Source organism: the organism of the source record quoted next, unplaced genomic scaffold (genome assembly GCF_019419815.1).
Source record: "Pyrus x bretschneideri cultivar Hongxiangsu unplaced genomic scaffold, Pyrus_bretschneideri_v1 Contig5, whole genome shotgun sequence".
NCBI lineage: Eukaryota > Viridiplantae > Streptophyta > Magnoliopsida > Rosales > Rosaceae > Pyrus > Pyrus x bretschneideri.
The window spans coordinates 7302363-7321377 of NW_025999787.1; the positions used below are offsets into that span (position 1 = coordinate 7302363).

Below are 19015 nucleotides of genomic sequence, written 5' to 3' on the forward strand. Positions count from 1 at the left end.
TACCCTACTCTAATTAATATCGAGATTTTTTGTGGTAAAACCCCACACCTAACAGATTTGGCAGGTAGCAAAGTTGGAAACAGTATCGGTGTCGTTAGAGTAGGGCGAGCCCGGCGATCCAAAATCCCAACAGGGTATCAAAGCCCACAGTTTCGGGCCCGCTCAAGCCAATGAGCTTGTGTGCAAACCAATGAGCTTGTCACCCATAAGGAAACAAGTTTGAACTCTTAATATAGAGACGACACGTTGAGTTCCATTAAAAACAAGTGGGCCCAACATGAGCCGACCTTTGAGTTTCAATTACCAATGTGGATCTCTACGTGTAAACTACTAAATAAGATTACACGTGAGGGGGAGTGTTAAATGTCCCACAATGGAAAATCTCACACCTGACGGATTGACCAGGGGTTTAAACAGTATCGGTATTATTAAAATAGGACGGGTCAGTTGGTTCGTGACTGTGTTAGGGTTAAATAACACATGGGCCAGACCTCCAGCTTGGCCTAGTTGGCTTCAGATTCACAGGAAAAATCAATGATAACTGAAAGTTACTTCATCCACAATCCAAAACCACACACATCTGATCTTCCCTCTCATCCTTTTGTTATTCACACGTTCAACAACATATCTTACTATCCATCTCCTTTGTTTTTTCATCGAGAATTGCCGTCCATGAGAAATGTTGTGCCGCTAAACCAAATAATAATGCACACATCTTAATTGCGCTTTGAAATTTTCTTATGCACAGAAACACATTTCTATCACACATTTAGATTCACAGTTCGACACTGACAGATCATGATCTTATGCTAGCCAGCAAACCAGACAAATCCACGTACCCAAGTGAAGTGAGGTAGAAGAAACATAGGATTCCCAACGACAGATTTGAAAAAGGAAAAAACAACATGGAATTAAAGTAAAAAAGGCTCAATGGGGTATGCTTGCTTTTGGCCCCATTGGAAAATATTGGATTGCCGTCGAGAACTCAGAAGCTTAGCTTGATTAAGTCGCCTTCTTGTTTCTTGGGACTACTTTTATTGGTAATCCCTGCTTGGGTACTGGGAAAGGGCCATACTGTATCCCCTCCTCATCTCCCGCCACCTGCCACCTGATCAATACCAATCATACAAAACTTAGCCAAAGCATTTTCTGTATTGTCAATTCATAGTTTGATATATATATATATATATGAAGAAACTATTTATGTTTCTAATCACTACTTTAGTAAATGTGTCATCGTGTAAGAAGCATATGGCTATTTAGTTGGTAGCCATCACATCGCTAAATATCAGTGTTATTGTCAGCAACAACGTCAAACTCATTTGTTTAGCCAAAGTGCTGTATAGCTTTGGATGCTAACAAAATCATGTGCCTAACTAATCATATCTGCATGCATGTTCTTGTGATATAGTTGATGTGGACACACTTGAGCATGATGTTGTGGTGTAGAACATGCAGAACAGAGCTATGGTGGCCACCCGTGTCAATAGCTGGCACAACAATTGTATCATAGCCATTCCATCTAGACAGAGTACAGCTGGCAAATTGTATGACATGTTATGAAATCAAATTTTAATCAGCTTGAATATTAATGATTATTGGTGGAGTCACCATTCTATGTTACGGAGGGCTTTCATATATGGAGAGAAAAATTTGAACTTATAACATGGGCTATTGAAGTAATCATTACAAAATTGAAAAACCAATTAAATTTAATAGAGTGAATCAAAATAACTGTACAGTACAACTAAGTGGCAGATAGAGAGGAGATAACCACTAAAAAAAAAAAAATTAATATTTAAAGAAAATAAAAAGAAATATGGTTTAAATTGTTTGATAAAAAAAGGAGGGCAAAGAGGTGTGCAAATAATAGTTGATTAGGTTAAAAAAAAAATGATTATGTTGCTATGGGAATAAATTACCCCCACCCCTAAACTCACTGTTCCACTAAACCGCAAAAAAAAAACAACAAAACTATTATAATAAAAAAACAACCACGTCGTTTGACTTAACTTCTTCATAAGAATTCAAATTTTGGGCCACCGGAGAATCTCTTACACCGTAGTTAGCATGAGCCCGAAACTACTCTCATCTCTTAGTGGCTCCACCCCTGATTGGTGATATATCAAGTAAACTTTGTTTTGACATGTGGACCTGTGGTACGCCAATCTACAACGTAGAGGATACCCTATGAGGCCTAGACTCCTCAAATGAGACCAGAGATTTATGAACGGAAATGGCAGATGTCTCACGATCTGTGAGATCTAATATCACTCAAGAGTGTCTCTATCCTAATAGTTGATTAGGGTTAGAGGAAGGTCCTACCTGTAGGTGTATGATACAACTGATGGCTACGTACATCATAGTAGAGATCACTATTCAAATCTATTGGCTCATATGATTTCTGGAAAATAGCTAACTATTTATGTGTATGTACGGAGGGAGAAGGAGAGGAGAATGTTTCAACCCCTAATGGAAATGGGACGAGAAAGGACATGAAAGAGAGACGAGAGAAATGGAAGACTCTGAGTTTCGACCGGCGATAAAAGAAGGAGCTGCCGGAGGAGGAGAGTTCAAAGATGGACGGTTAAACAGTTGGAAGGATCTAGTAAGAAGGCAAAGATGGACGGTTAAACAGTTGGATGGGTCTAGTATATATCGTACACGAATATTAGTAAGAAAGGTGGCTAGACGTACATATTCGTTTAGTATTGATGTTATTGTTTTAATTTTTTAAATTTTACTTCAATTTTAATTACTCAAATTTGAAAGAGAACTTGAAAAGATATGTAACTACCTGAGAGAATGTTCATTCTTTTCGTCGTGTGAAAATTTTATTGATACTTGATTAGATTCATGTTTGTCTGTGTTTTTTTTGTATACAGATAATAGTGTTAGTGCATTAAATTATTTGTTGTTTGGAAGAAGAGGATTAGTGAAAATCGAACTCACATCAAAATACATAAACTTAATTACTTTTCGTCGTTACGGTAAAACGCCACATCTACAAAGATCCATGTTACGGATCTCAGGGAAAAAAATTCAAAAGTTGGTAAGAGTTAAGTTATGTTTGACTAGTTAATGCTAGGTGCATGCATGCCACGTGTTGAAGTAAACATGCAAACTGAACGAATCTAGTTTGGGATGGACATATATCATAGGATAATGTTAGAAAGATTAAATGTTTAAACAAAATTTTGGAAATTAAAAGATATAGAAGTTTATGATTAAATTATTACTTAAGGATTGATACACATGCTCATTTTTATTGATGACCCATCTTTTAATTTGCAAATTTAAATTACAATTTAGTTTTCTACTAAGAAACCCTAGTCTATAATGTTAATGCCCGGCCGCTGGCCCTCAGTGGAGGAAGGACCACTTCCACAGCCTAAGGAAGGACCATTGGATTGGACCACCAATCATCTCCCGACCCCTGCCCTCTAGGCTCTGGTCAACTAAGAGGGGGACAAATCACTTTTACAATTAAAAGAAAACGAGAACATTTTTTCGTTTTATTTAATCGTATAAATGTCATAATTAAAAATGTTTTATTTAATCTTATAAACGTCATAATTAAACTTATTTTATTATCATTAGTAATAAAAAAAAATTAGTATACTACTTAAAAAAAAAAAATAGAAATGCTACAGAGAATTGCCTAGACTCAGCTAGCCATCTGAAGTTTAAAAGAATGTTCAGACTGAAGAGCAGATAGAACCGTGGATTTATCGAATGACGTTGATGAAGAATTTTTTAGTGTTTATAATTGTGTTTTTGACGTTGATGAAGAATTTTTTAGTGTTTATAATTGTGTTTTTGGTTGTTGATGAATTTTAAAGTATCCCATGATGCGGTTTTCGGCACGGTGGCGATGCTAATGGGGTTTATGCCGAAGAGAAGGTCCAGTAAAAATTGAGTAATGTTATTCATACCATATTTTTATATCACATTTCTATATCATCTTAGGTGGCATCTAATATGGATAGCCACATCATTTGAAAAATTTGCAAAACCCAAGGAAAGGAAGGAGAAAAACTTATCGTATACCACAATCATCATTTAATTCACTAGTTTTTTTTAATTATTAGTTTATTAAATAATGAACTAAATTTAAAATCTAATTAATTCAAATGATGTGGCCGTCCACATCAAATGCCACCTAAAGTGGTATGAAAATGTGGTACAAAAATATAGTATGAATAACATACATGTGTCACTCTATATAATGAATAAATTTGTATATTTTATGAGTAATGCTATTCTTACCATAATTTTATACCACATTTATTTACCATCTTAGGTTGAGTTGGACAAGCTACATCATTTAATTTCAATTTTCTTATTAATTAAAACCCTTAGATAATCTTAGGTGGCAGAAGAAGACTTCTCATATACCACAATCATCATTTAATTAACAATCTTTTTATTAATTATTGATTAACATTTTGAAATTAAATGCTAATTAATTTAGATGATGTGACTATCCACATCAGATGCCGCCTAAGATGGTATACAATTGTGGTACAAAAACATGGTTAAAATAACATTATTGATATTTTATTTTCTACTTTTAGAAATGGGCCTTAACTGATATGGATTAAGGCATAAACTCCAGATGGCCCATGAGTCTGGGGGGAATGGCTTTTGGGGTGAGTCTCCGTAGCAATTCTCATCTCATTATTTTTCACAGATTTGTCACGTTATAAATATTGTTGGCAATGCTATTAGAAGATGTACAGAGAGAGGCATAGAGAGAATTACCTGTAAGCAGTGGTGAGGTGATGGAGGAGGATGAGCATCTCAAGCTTGGCCAGCTCACTGCCTGGACAAGAATGCACGCCATTTCCAAACGGCATGAAAGTGTTTGGTCTTGGTGGAACCTGCACCATCACACAATCACAAAAACCCAAAAACAGATAAATACATTAAAGCATCACTTCAACCAATAATCCACGACAATTTCTAACAATAACTTAACTGAATATTCTCAAATTTCGTTTACCACATATAGTTTTAGACTTCTAGCAAGTAAACAAGAATGAATACAAAATTGTGGATAGTGTCGATGATCATATGATATTTCTTTTCAACTCACTGTATGTTCTGCGTTCAAGTTGTAATAAAAAATAATGACTAAATATATATTCAAATTTTTAATTCCTAAGTGCCTACAAAAACAAAACAAAGTCACGTGACCTGAAACTTAGAAAGATATTCATGAGCCAGACCCAGATCCTTGTAAATAGAGAGGAAGATTCATATAAGAATGAAAGGGACATGACCAGGATAATCCTCCAGCCATTGATAACCTTATGTTTCTGGCCAAAATAAGATAAAGTATAACAGTCTACTGAATGAGCATATGACCCACTTGTTGAATATTGCCCCAGAGACACAGCACTGGTCACACAGACGATGAAGAGATCCAAGGGATATTATAAATTCATTATCTTGAGATTATATAATTTATTTGTTTCTTTGGCTAAGGTTTTGTTACCTCAAATCTTGAAGGGTCAAACTTTTCGGGCTGAGGGAAGAAATCATCACAGTGATGAATGCTTCTGAATAGAGGCAGCACCTTCCAACCTTTAGGGATAAAATAACCCTCGAACTCCACATTTTCCACTGCTTCTCTGAATGTGAAGGACAGTATACTTGCTGTTCTTAGAGTTTCTTGAATCACCTGATGAGATATTTCATTCATTTTCACACCCACTTAAATCATTCTGATAAAAACATATAATCGTAAACATACGTACTTATCTTATCAGAATGAGATTCTGGACTATTAATCATATTAATTTTGTCAAAAAAAAGGGTGGTCCAAATACACAATCTTGCAGCACAAGCATCTAGGTTAAAACATGAATATCCTAAGAGATTACTACTAGGATAAAGTCATTGTATTGTTGTAAGACTTGTCAACTTCAAAATCTAATTAATTGATAGTGTGACAATAGAACATATATTCCGGATAGAATTTTATGAAATGATTATTTTACCCTGGTAGTTAAGGGCATGCGCCTAGTATCATCCCACGTAAGCCCACGATTCTCATTGACTAATTGGCATCGAATTCCTTCTTGTTCTCTCTGAAACATCAAACTAGTCAATGTCTATATGCATGTATATATTAATTAAAACGAAATATTGGTATTTTTTTTTCTTTGGGAAGATTAACTAAGGAGAGAAAAATTACAGTAACAGCTTCTAGGAGATCGGCATTGTCGTGGAGATATTTAATGAGCCAAGTTAGGACACTTGCAGTGGTATCGTGAGCAGCAAAGATGACCCCAATGATATTGTCAGCAATTTGAGAATCACTAAGCTGCAAATTAAGCTTATTATTCTGGTCTGTTGCTCCCAGCATTACTCTCAACAAGCCACCACTATCTTCTTTATGACTCTTCCTTCTCTCTTCTATCATTTTTTTCAATGTCTCATTGAGAAGCTTCCTTGCCTGTTCAACATTAGTTAGCAACCCCATACTCTATTCTCTAGTAGTACTAAGTAGACCATTCAAAGGAGTAATTCCTCAGCTGCAAATTAATAAAGTCTTGACATATATCATTAAAAATCTTAAAAAGAAAACTTTATTTATGCAAGTCAAACTTTGATTTGTTTGCACGAAGAAATTAGTTCTTGCATATCAATATTTCTTGATACATGTGCATAAATAACGAGTTCAAATTTTTTACATCCATTTGTGTGGCATTTTCGTGACCTCCATTGTTTAATTAACATGTGTTAATAAATTTAACATTTTTTTATAACTTTATTGTTATAAACTTAACACGTGTTAATCAATAATAAATATCGCAAAGAGGTCACATACAAAATAAATACAGAATATTTGATCATATATAACTCACCGAAAGTATAAAAAAATAAAAATAAAAATAAATAATTAACTGGGTCTTGACACATGCATTTACTTGACTAACTCATTAAAAGTAAAATAATAATTTCTTTCACACGTGTCAGAAATCAATGAAGGTCAAATGTTTCGAGATAAATTAAGGGAAGCTTATGATGTATGTATTAAAATTGAATGCGCAAGAAACTAAAAAAAAAAAAAAGCCAAATCTCTGAATTTGGAAAATTGGGTGGACCACAATAGAGACAGTCACTAACATATACATAAATACCTTCATGGCTTTGTGAAAGGGAGTTCCAGGTAGATCAAGAGGCATGGAATTGTAGCCTTTCTCAAGGCATTGATACAGATGTTTAATTCCTTCCATTTCAAAGTCCCTTTTGTTTCCGAAGGCTGAAATCATTGCCACATCAAAAGCATACTGACATGCCAAGCCAAGAAAAGGAACAAACTTTAAGATTCCAATGCTCAGAGACATGCAAAAAAGTCAAAAAAAAAAGAGTCCATGAACTGACAGATATACCCTCTTCATCTCTTGCAAAGTGTTGATGGTGTTGTTCTTCCAAGTGGGGAGAAGATTGATAACAATTTGTTCAATCTCTGAGACCGACTCTTTTATTGCACAAGGCAAAAGGGAAGCCTGAACCATCTTCTTCAACCTTGAATGGTAGGCCCCTTGGTGGAAAAATATTGCTTCCGGTCCTATCATTCTCTCTTTGCTTCTTGGATAGGTCGGCTTGAACAGATGTGCCCTGCTCACAAGAACCATTCTTGCTGCTTCTGGGCTTGTAATCATCACACAAGGACACCCCAATATATGCGTCTTAAAAATATTTCCATACCTACAACAAATCAATAAAAACAACCGTTGTGTGTCATCTCTCTCTCATATTAACTCGTTATATATATATATATAGTTTTCCAAGCGAGACTATATATTGGACTTGTGCTTAGCTAAGTTTCCTTCAAGTTTGAATCTCCTCTTCGTAGTTTAGATTAATATAGTATAAATTATCACGTGTATAAGTAAAAAGTTATATATGTATATATACACATGTTGTACGCAAAAACTGTATATATACTCTGTAAGCGCTAGTGAATATGATACAACCAATTAAGAAACTTGTTTGGAGAAAAAGAAAAGAGAGAAAAACTAGCTACGATGAGGAGAATTCCAAGGACAACATGGGGTTCTTGTGATATGAGTTGTGTACCGTTTTTGCCTGGTAGAGAAGAAAGAATTTGGGTTTTCAGTATAAAGCTTGAGGGTCTCTCCTATGTAAGGCCAACCCATTGAGCCAGGGGGGAGGCGTTTGTGCTTGGGGTGGCGCCATTGGAGGACAAGGCCTAAGAGCAGCAGGACTGGAATCAGAAGAAGAACAAAATCAGAATGCAAAAAAGTTGATGAAGCAAAAAGTTGCATGGTGGTGGAAGTAGTGATGGGAGGGATTGAGAGGTGGCGTTGGGTGGCTTGAACAAGTAGCTATGCTAGTGGTGAGTGAAAGAAAGGATGAATAAATGGAGTGGTGGGTTGGGTTTTATAATAGTGGTATGGAGAAAGAGAGGTTTGTAGGTAGGAGGTGTTTGGGACAGGCGTCGGTAGTTTTATGGGAACACCTTGCTTTGGTCCCTTTTTCTATAGGGGTCATCCCCACCTTCCTTTACCCCCACCTCGTCCATATACATCGATGGGACATTTACAAAAGAATAATAATAATATTACACTTGCAACATATTTGTGTCATTATTTGTATATTCTTTTTAATAAAAATAGGGCCTACTAATAATGTGAATAACATTTTTATTAGAGAGATTTTGATACAAAAATCTGACTAAAAATATCATGTTGCTCAATTGGTTAAAAACATTTATCTTTCCACCTGAGATTTCGTATTCACATCCCTTTTCCCGTAGTTTAAAACAGATATTCTATCGTCTGCAAAAAAAATTTCTAAATCTGATTATTCAACGATGACTATACTAATGTACAATACCTAAGGGTGTACTCAAATTATAATACTGTAAGTTCGTATATCCGATACCAAACAAAACTTTATGAATGTGAATTTCACATGGTGAGGCCAAGTCCAGGCCTGTAGGTGATACAAGTGTAGCCACAAATCTTGTTTGGGTAACTCGTGGCCTCAGACGTGGAAGAATCTCAGGTTAGTTTGCGCTACTGAGCCATCAGTTCCGTACAAATTTAGCACCATGCTGCGGGCCACATTTCTCCTCCGCCGCTGAGAGTGTCGTGTATTTGGCTCCTTTCCCTCTCCTGAACCTTGTTTTCTGGGTTCCTCTCCTCTTTTTTCTTATGCCATTTTAGGCAAAAACCCCTCTCTCTCTCTCTCTCTCTCTCTCTCTCTCTCTCTCTCTCTCTCAGCCAATTGCTTTGCACTCACTCTCGGTTGACATGTCATTGTTTCCTTTCCACGTACACCAAAACCACCCCATTTCATGATGCAATGCAACCACAGGTTTCAACACATGGGCATGCTCACATAATTGCCAATGACTTTTGTTTATAACCTCAACTGATCAAAACAGTTCACGATTTTCATCCCTCACCCAGAATAAATCCCTAAACCGCCTACTCGTAAGTGATTGTTAGTCATTGATTGATGTAAAACTTACTGTAATCCTCAAAAATTCATTAAGTCGATTATAAGAGAGTTAGTAAACCCTAATCCAAATAAGCAATTCACGTGGGTTGGGTGGCAATCTGGGTGATATAGGGTTACAGCTTCCTTAAACCAAGTACCTTGTAAAACCACTGTATGAGAGAGAGAGAGAGAGAGGCTGTTCAGTTGTGGATGGCGCCAACTTACTGCTAGCTCCCTGCTCAGGGAATTTTTTTTGGGATAACTTGATATAGATCCAATTTTGTGAGTCATTAGTAGAATTAGTCCACTTCATTGAAATAGGTCCAATAATTGAGATTCCATGTATGTTTATTTATGGTTTGTACCATATTTACCCCTTAGGCTTACGAATTGTAGTAAATACACAAAATTTCTTAATTATGAGATAATTTGTGGTTTAACTAATCCCTTAATTGTAGGATTAGTTATAGCCGTATAATCACCTCAACCCCCAGTCTGTTTCATCCCTCCTTTTTTCCTTCTTCCAAACAATTCCCTCTATCAATCCTCCTCTTTTTTGTCTCTTCTTTTCATGGGTGATATTTTTGTGTTCTTCCCTCCAAATTCGTTCCTTTAATGGAGGTATATTATATCATATTTATATTTTTATGTTCCGCCATGTAGGTTGCCAGCATTTTTCTTCCAATACAATAGGTAGTTTATTTTTGTTTTGCAGGTAGATTATATCTGCTTTGATTGTGACTGGATTACGGTTTGTAGAAATTTTTTTTATTGTGATTGGAACACGAATAATATACCATTTGTTTTTATATAAGTGGTGGAAAACTGTATTTTTTAAGTTATTAACTTTTTAACACATATCTCACAATTTGTATAGTAATATGTGGTATACCATATGTGTTTCGATCACATTAAAAAATGGGGTGTGCTATCCACACACCCCTTTTTACTTCATATACACCCTCTTAATTTACGGCCGTCGGATCGACTGAATTAAAGAAGATCAAATAGTAGAAATCTGTTCACACGTGTCATCCCACGTCACAGCTGGCCTCAGCTAACTCCATCCACACGTGCATGCCACATCTCCCACGTTCATAACTGTCTATTTTTGGAGAAAAATAGAAAAGAAACAGAAACCAAATATTAATATTTGAGAAAAATGTGGTTGAGTGAATTTACAAAAACCCATTTTTTTCCACCGTGCATGTAAGTTGCATCAATAGTCTCTGTCTTAATTACTATGGTTCAAATGTCAATTTCTTTTCTTCTATATTGGGCCATATGACAATTCAATACGAGCTCAAAATTTGAAATCTCACTCTCTTAATTATGTCATATTTGAATGACCAAGATAAGATTGTAGAGTCAGAAACTAAAAGTCAACTGCTAAATTTTGTTGAAAGGAGAAGATGAACAATGCATGAAAAGAGATTTATTCATTTCAATCCACCATTAAGCATCAACTTAATGACTTACTCTCAGAGATTTGTCTCATTCATACTACTATTGGCTTATGTGGTATGTCTAGCAGATGAATGGTGAATCCTATCCATGACCGGAATTGGATATTTTCTCGGTTTCTAAGAAGTGTCTTGATGGGTGTCTGACTGCCTTATTTCATGTATGATGGCATCGTGGCCTTCTCAAGCTGATGATCTCTAGTGACGTAAGAAATATTGAACCTCCATGGTTCCTTGCACTTAGTTGGGATTTACGTGCACTAACTTCCTGAGAAAGTGAAACCCTCTCTTCGTGTGCAAAGATCTTTAAGCACATGAAGGAATTTGCTTGGTAGCATTAGAATCCAACGCAATCAATCCTTGCTTCATAATTTTATCTTACTCTGGTAAGGTGTGCCGGAATCTCGTGCATTCAATGAATTGAGGAGATTAGGAACATTCACATAGTTATCATGTGTCGCAAGAGTGAATTCGATGAAATAGGATGACAAAGATCTTTAACTATGAACATTCTCATAGTTAATAGATATCATGTGTCGTACTTTGAATCTACAAAGACGCTTGTACACTCCTCTTCAGTGATCAGCCATAGTTTGTCGTATTTCTCTTTCCCTTAGTTACTAGTCAAATTTTATTTTTCTGATAGATGGAATCACTGTTGAAAATTTGAAATTTGAATTTTAAGAATATGTTCAAATTGTAACTTTGAAGTTTAAGGGTTTGTTGAAATATGGATCAGATATTATTTAGCTTATTTTAACAGTACCTATAAAAATCAAGAAATCCGAACGACGGTGTTAAAGCTTTGCCCGGTTTCGATATTTGTTTTACTAAGGTTAGTATGTAAGATCAACCCATTCGGTTTTAAGATGCAAGCTCTGTCACTGCCTCAATGCTTAAGTTAATAACTTTACAAATAATAGTTAGTCTTTTTAGCATTACTCAACTCAAAATAGTAAGTTAATGTTCGAATGATTTCATAAATTCACGAAAACGATTTGACTTCGTTTGCTATGCCACGTAGGCAAAACTCTCCTCCGAGGAACTAGGCAGAAAAGCCTTAGTGGAATTTGATGGGGCTTTTGCCTGGTTGAAATGGCTTGGGCAAAACTAAAATAGTTAAATAAACATAAGGTTAAGGGGTTATGTTTGGGATCCAAAAGTTTGGCCATTATCTTATAAAGGAGTATTTTGTGTTTTCAGTATCTTTAAGGGCATTGGAAACTGAAAGATCCTATTGTAGTTGATAAATAGTAATGAGACTCTCCCAAAAAATGGGATTTTTTGTGTGTTTTCCGTTCCTTTATGTTTTTGCACAGTTCTCGTGCTAACATTATAAAACTTTGTGTCAAAAACATGAGGAGAAAATCAATAAAGAGTTCTCACAAAATCGTTGTTGGCAGTACAATTCTTCAACTTATTTAACCTTTATTTATTTATTAGAATGACATATTCACACTAAACTTTCTACTAGTGGTTCATGTGAGTGATATTTATTCATATAAAAATTCGGCATCCTAAGTTTAATTTCTATAACACTATTGCTACACTAGTGTGAGTGTACCACACTCATGAGTTTGATATATTGAACTTATGAGTCTAATACATTGAACTCATGAGTTTAATAAATTGATATCACAATCAAATTTTATGGCCCATTATAGAGGTGTGAATCCTATACAAGTTCAATGTATTTATATAACATTCACTTTTTCAGCCCTACTGTGAGATTAGAGATTTCTCATAAGTAACACAATGAATTAGTTATAATAATCTGATATCAAACTCGTCATATACGAGATTTAAACTTATAACATCTCACTTATTACAAATAAAGAATACTAAAATACTAATTAGACTTCTTGAACTTATTATCCATCTTTGATTATTAGAAAAACTAGTTTAGAACTGTAACTAATCATTATCAAGATTCCATAAAGGGGCAAAGAAAGAGACTGGTATTAGCATATTCAAAACAAGTTGAGTTCGTCTCAGTCAATTGCACATGGTATGAATCATGATAAATGCATAGAAATGAAATGCAGGCGGCCGCAAGAAAAGCCCAGCACGTCTCAAATATGGACTATCCAAAGAACCTCTATGTTGTACCACTTGGGCCCTTTGGATTTGCACACGTACCCATCTCCTTGAGATCATCTCCCTTGCCTTGATTCTCTGCTTCCTCCAACACATACGTGGTCTGCTCTAATTGTTTTCATGCTTGAGAAACGAAGATTTTGACATCTATTGCACCGTAGATGTCAATGCACTCGTGGCCGGCAACAACCGTGACCGTCTCAGCATGGTTTCACAGGTCCCACTCTTTCTTTCTGTGTAATCATGGTCAAAGAACATCTTTTATGACTCGCAAACGTGTTATCATAGCATTCAACATTTAAAATAAGAATAACAGTATGATCGTGACATAAAAGTCTTTGGTATTTAATAGAGTGCCGGTATATGATGTGCATTTTGAGACATCAATTTCATGAGGTCTTGTAATCTTGTTTTTAGGATATGGAGATTCATAAACCACTATTGACATGTGTCAACCTAGGAGATTGGTTGGGACCTAATATCTTTTAGATGAAATATTCAGTGGAATGGACGACCATGATCGGTCATAATCATTGAATTATAGTTTATTAGCCTCCAAGTTCAAAGTTCAAAGTTCAAAAGATCAAAATGATGAGCTTCTTATTGACCTACCACATTATATATATATATATATATATATATATGTTATAAATAGGTCAAAGTTAGAGAGGTAATCTTTTAGTGGTAGGTGCGAGACAAATGTAAAATGTCACACTGAAACTATAGCACAAGAGAATAATAAATAAAAGACGGATGAATAGATGATGTTATTGATATTTTCTCTCATTCTCTTCTACTATATCCATTGATAGCAGTCGGAGTGCTCTATTTATAGAGCAACTCCGTATTATTACATTTTAAATATTTACACCACACCTTTGACAAATGATCTCCACATATCAATATTCTGCCAAGGTTTTCAATGCTGTGATAAGGTTTTCAATACTGTGGCATTCATTACCCACTAGTATTTTCAATACTCCCCCTTGAATGCCCACATATCAACATCAATTGCCTCGTTAAAACCTTGCTTGAAAAAACCCAATGGAAAAATCATAGCGAAGGAAAAAAAGTACAACTTTTCCTGGATTGTTGATATAGTGTTAAGTATGCTTATGTTGCCTCGTTAAAACCTTGATAGGAAAAACCCTAATCGAAGGAAAAAGAGTACAACAAGCATGTATCATGGATGCTCCCCCTGATATGTATCTCCCCTGATTCCGCATTCTCCAAATTTTGCTTTTGGTAAGTCGACGTAATCCGATACTTTGCACTAACTTCTGAAACGTGCACTTTCATAGAGATTTGGTGAACAAGTCTGCCAGATTTTCATTTGAATGAATTTGTCTGACTGCAATAACTTTAGCCTTCTGAAGCTCATGTGCACTGAAAAACTTTGGAGATATGTGTTTAGTCTTATCGCTCTTGATGAATCCTTCCTTCATTTGGGCAACACAGACTGCATTATCTTCATGGATGACAGTTGGATTGTCTGTCTTCGAAGTTAGACCACAAGAATTCCGGATATGATGGATCATTGATCTTAACCAAGAACATTCACGACTTGCTTCATGTAAAACAAGTATTTCTGAATGATTTGAAGATGTAGCAACTAATGTTTGCTTGGTTGAGCGTCATGAGATTGTTGTATCTCCATTCTTAAACACATATCCAGTTTGTGAGCGGGCTTTATGCGGATCAGAGAGAAAACCAGCATATGCATATAAGCTATATCTAGTCTAGTACATTGTGCTAAATACAACAAAGCACCTACTGCACTTAGATATGGTACTTCTGGACCAAGGACCAGTTCATCATCTTCTTTTGGATGGAATGGATATTTCTTAATGTCCAAAGAACGAACGATCATTGGCGTGCTGAGTGGATAAGCCTTGTCCATACCAAATCGTTTTAGAATTTTTTCAATGTAAGTTGATTGGTGGACCAAAATTCCACTAGCACAATGCTCGATCTGCAGGCCGAGATAAAATTTTATTTTTCCAAGGTCTTTCATTTCAAATTCGCTTTTCAGATATTCAGCAGTTTTAGTGAGCTCTTCAGGAGTTCCAACTAGGTTCATATCATCAACATATACTGCCACTATAGTGAATTCAGAATTGGATTTCTTAATGAACACACAAGGGCAAATGACATTGTTGATATACCCTTCTTTGATCAAATACTCACTGAAACGATTATACCACATTCGTCCAGATTGTTTCAGCCCATATAATGATCGCCTTAATTTGATCGAGAGCATACCTCGTGGTTTGTTACTTGTTTCAGGCAACTTAAGTCCTTCTGAGACTTTCATATATATGTCAGTATCTAATTCTCCATATAGATACGCGGTGATGATATCTATAAGTCGCATGTCAAGTTTTTCTGAAATCACTAAACTTATTAAGTAAGGGAACGTAATTGCGTCCATTACAGGAGAGTATGTCTCCTCATAATCAATTCCTGGTCTTTGAGAAAAGCCTTATGCAACAAGTCGTGCTTTGTATCTTGCAATCTCGTTTTTCTCATTGCGTTTCCTTGTGAATACCCATTTGTAACCCACGGGGTTTACACTAGGCGAGGTTTGGACTACTGGTCCAAAAACATTCCGTCTTTCCAAGGAATTTAATTCTGCCTGGATTGCATCTTTCCACTTAGGCCAATCCTGTCTCTGTTTGCATTCATCAATAGAGCAGGGCTTAATATCATCACTTAAGATGATTTCAGTGGCTACTGCGAATGCGAACATATCATCGATGATTATTTCATTCTGATCCCACAATTCATTTGTACATGCATAATTTATGGAGATTTCTTTGCTTTCATGTACTTCTGTCTCTTCAGGGACATGTGTCTCATCAAGGACATTTTTTTTTTCTGGAAGTCCAGAATCATGAATTATGGATTTATCATTCATTTTCTCTTCCTGAATGATTTCATTTGGATTCAGTTGTGCCATCGACTTTCTCTTTCGAGGGGCTAAATCTTTTGAACCTGGGGATCTACCACGCTTCAGGCGTGCACCAGATGAATCATTTGCTGCCACTTTATTTTGTCCAACAGGGACATCAATTCTTGCAGGTGCATTTGCAGCTGGTATATGATTTTGTCACTTTCATAGCATAATTAAATGCATCTGGCATTTGATTGGCAATGCTTTGAAGATGAACGATCCTTCTCACTTCATTTTCACATTGAATGCTGCGAGGATCAAAATGAGAAAAGGTGAGAACAACCCATATTAGCTATTTCCGTTCTTCTGGAACGGTATTTTCTCCCCCTAACCACAGGAAGACTGTTTCATCAAAGTGACAATCAGCAAAACGAGCTGTAAATATATCACCTGTCAAGGGTTCCAAATATCTAATGATAGATGGTGAATCAAAACCCACGTAAATTCCCAGTCTACGCTGAGGTCCCATTTTAGTGCATTGCGGCGGTGCAATAGGCACATAAACAGTACAACCAAAAACTCGTAAATGGGAAATGTTTGGTTGATGTCCAAACACGAGTTGTACTAAGGAGTATTGATGGTTGGCTATAGGTCTCAATCGAACCAATGATGTAGCATGTAAGATGGCATATCCCCATGCAGAGACTGGCAATTTGGTTTTCATAAGCAGAGTGTGAACTATTAACTGAAGCCGCTTGATCAATGCTTCTGCTAAACCATTTTGAGTATGGACATGAGGAACAGGATGTTCAACATCAATGCCCAATGTCATGCAATAATCATCAAATGTTTGAGATGTAAATTCACCAGCGTTATCAAGTCTGATTGACTTAATGGGATAATCTGGGAAATGTGCTCGTAACCTAATTATTTGAGCAAGAAGTCTCGCAAATGCTATATTCCGAGTAGACAAGAGACAAATATGTGACTATCGTGTAGATGCATCAACCAAAACCATAAAATATCGAAATGGTCCACAGGATGGTTGAATAGGCCGACAAATATCCCCTTGAATTCTTTAGTTATGATGGTCTAATTACCAACTTCTCTTGAGAACAAGCTTTGCAAGGTTTATCATTTGGGATAGCAATGTGTTTGCTCACTATGGATGTCCATTAGAGTTAGTAATGATCCTACGCATCATAGTAGATCCTGGATAACCCAGATGGTCATGCCAAAGCATGTAAACCTTTAAATCAATGAACTTCTAGTTCATAACAGTATGTGATTCAATTGTCCTTATGTATGTATAATACAATTCACTCGACAGACCACACAACTTCTCCAATATACGCTTCTGGGTATCATTGGAGGTAATGCATAGATACTCCACATTTTCTGCATTTTTCGTTTCAATGTGGTATCCATTTAAACGTATGTCTTTGAAACTCAACAAATTTCGAGTAGATCGAGTAGCATACAATGCATTCTGTATGGACAATATTATTCCATTTGGTAACATAATCTGGGCTTTCCCTGAGCCTTCAATTACATCTGAAGGTCCTGATATTGTTGTTACCCCTACTCTTGTAAATATTAAGCTTGAGAAATACTTTCAATCACGAAGTATTGTATGTGTGGTTGCGTTGTCTGCAAGACAAATATCTTCGCCATTTCTCATGTTCTGAGAATAACCACAATTTTTATCCATGCTTTCTGAGTAAATGGAATCACAGTTAACGAACAATTTATAACAGGAAATGCCACTTTTATTGAATTGAAATGCTAGTTTTTAGCATAATAAAAGTACATCAAACATAAATGATTTAGTCGGACCGGTATACTTCATTCCCCCTTTCCACAATAAAGTCTGAACCATCTAAGTGAGTTGTGTTCAACTGCCCTAATAAGTCAAACATTGGATCAAGTATATCTATTGGTTTAGCCTAGTCGAGAAAATTGGTCTCGACACTCTTCTCCTTGAGGGAGGCTTAATATAGATCCACCAGATGTTTTGGGGTACGACAAGTACGCGCCCAATGCCCATTGCCACCACACCTGTGGCAGGCTCCTTCAGAGTTCCTGGAAGCATTGTTCATATGAGCTTTACCTTTGTGGCGATTCACATTTTTGAAGCTCGGACCTGAATTATGCCTTGGAACCTGGTTGTGAAACTAAACTCCATGGTTCTTGCCTTTCCTATTCTACCGACCTCGCTTGTGGCCACGTTCTCGTTTATGATTATTACCACCAGAGGATGTGGCGTTTACTTCGAGGGAAGCAGCATTTATTTCTGGGAATGGTGCAGATCCAGCAGGTCGGGAATGATGGTTTTTCATTAGGAGCTTATTATTCTGTTCAGCTACTAAGATCACATATATCAGCTGGTTGTACTCAGTGTAGCCTCGCGCTCTATACTGCTGCTGCAGGAGCACGTTGGAGGCATAAAATGTGCTGATAGTTTTTTCTAGCATATGTTCCTCAGTAATAATATCCCCACACAGCTTCATCTGAGAGGTAATTCTGAACAACACAGAATTGTACTCTGCCACTGACTTGAAGTCCTGGATCCTTAGATGAATCCACTCATAATGAGCTCTTGGAAGAATCACCGTTGTCTGGTAATTGTATCTGTTTCTCAAGGCATTCCAGAGAGCTAACGGATCTTCAACCGTTAAGTACTCGCTCTTTAGCGCCTCATCAAGATGACGACGAATGAAAATCATGGCCTTTGCCCGATCTTGAAAGGATGAGCTGCTCTCTTCCCTGATGGTATCTCCAAGATTCCCTGCTTCTAAATGGATCTTGGTATCCAGTACCTAAGTCAGGTAATTCTTCCTGGTAATATCTAGGGCAGCAAATTCAAGTTTCTCCAAGTTCGCCATTTTCTTTTCTGAAAGAAAATAAGATGGGTAAGATCTTGCAATAATATGTATTCCTGGAGGAATATAATGTTAAAACTTTTGGTTTTTACAAATTTTTCATTTTGATCTTCAGGCCAAAATGATAAGCACTCGAAATTTCTGGCTCGAGATTTTCAGGGTGAATGAGGAGGGCGATTGTACCGCACTATTCTCAT

The 19015-nt window shown here is 36.4% G+C and overlaps 1 protein-coding gene across 1 annotated transcript; it reads right to left on the bottom strand.

The window, feature by feature from the left end:
* Positions 1 to 720: 720 nt before the first annotated feature.
* Positions 721 to 8478, bottom strand: LOC103954279 (abscisic acid 8'-hydroxylase 2). Its single transcript, XM_009366089.3, has 8 exons — positions 8095 to 8478; positions 7404 to 7722; positions 7152 to 7301; positions 6203 to 6463; positions 6006 to 6095; positions 5501 to 5686; positions 4765 to 4883; positions 721 to 1108 (listed from the first exon to the last, which is right to left on the bottom strand). The coding sequence occupies exons 1-8, from the start codon at positions 8301 to 8303 to the stop codon at positions 1003 to 1005; spliced, it is 1440 nt and encodes a 479-aa protein (XP_009364364.1). The 5' UTR covers positions 8304 to 8478; the 3' UTR covers positions 721 to 1002.
* Positions 8479 to 19015: the final 10537 nt, after the last annotated feature.

What these genes read in the sequence shown, in the direction of transcription:
- LOC103954279 (XM_009366089.3), bottom strand. Translation starts at nt 8,303, where the DNA reads ATGCAACTTTTTGCTTCATCAACTTTTTTGCATTCTGATTTTGTTCTT. An exon ending in CCTTTCACAAAGCCATGAAG is followed by an intron (nt 6,464 to 7,151) that starts GTATTTATGTAT and finishes AATGTTGAACAG; the next exon opens with GCAAGGAAGCTTCTCAATGA. An exon ending in GCATGCCCTTAACTACCAGG is followed by an intron (nt 5,687 to 6,005) that starts GTAAAATAATCA and finishes ATATCTCATCAG; the next exon opens with GTGATTCAAGAAACTCTAAG.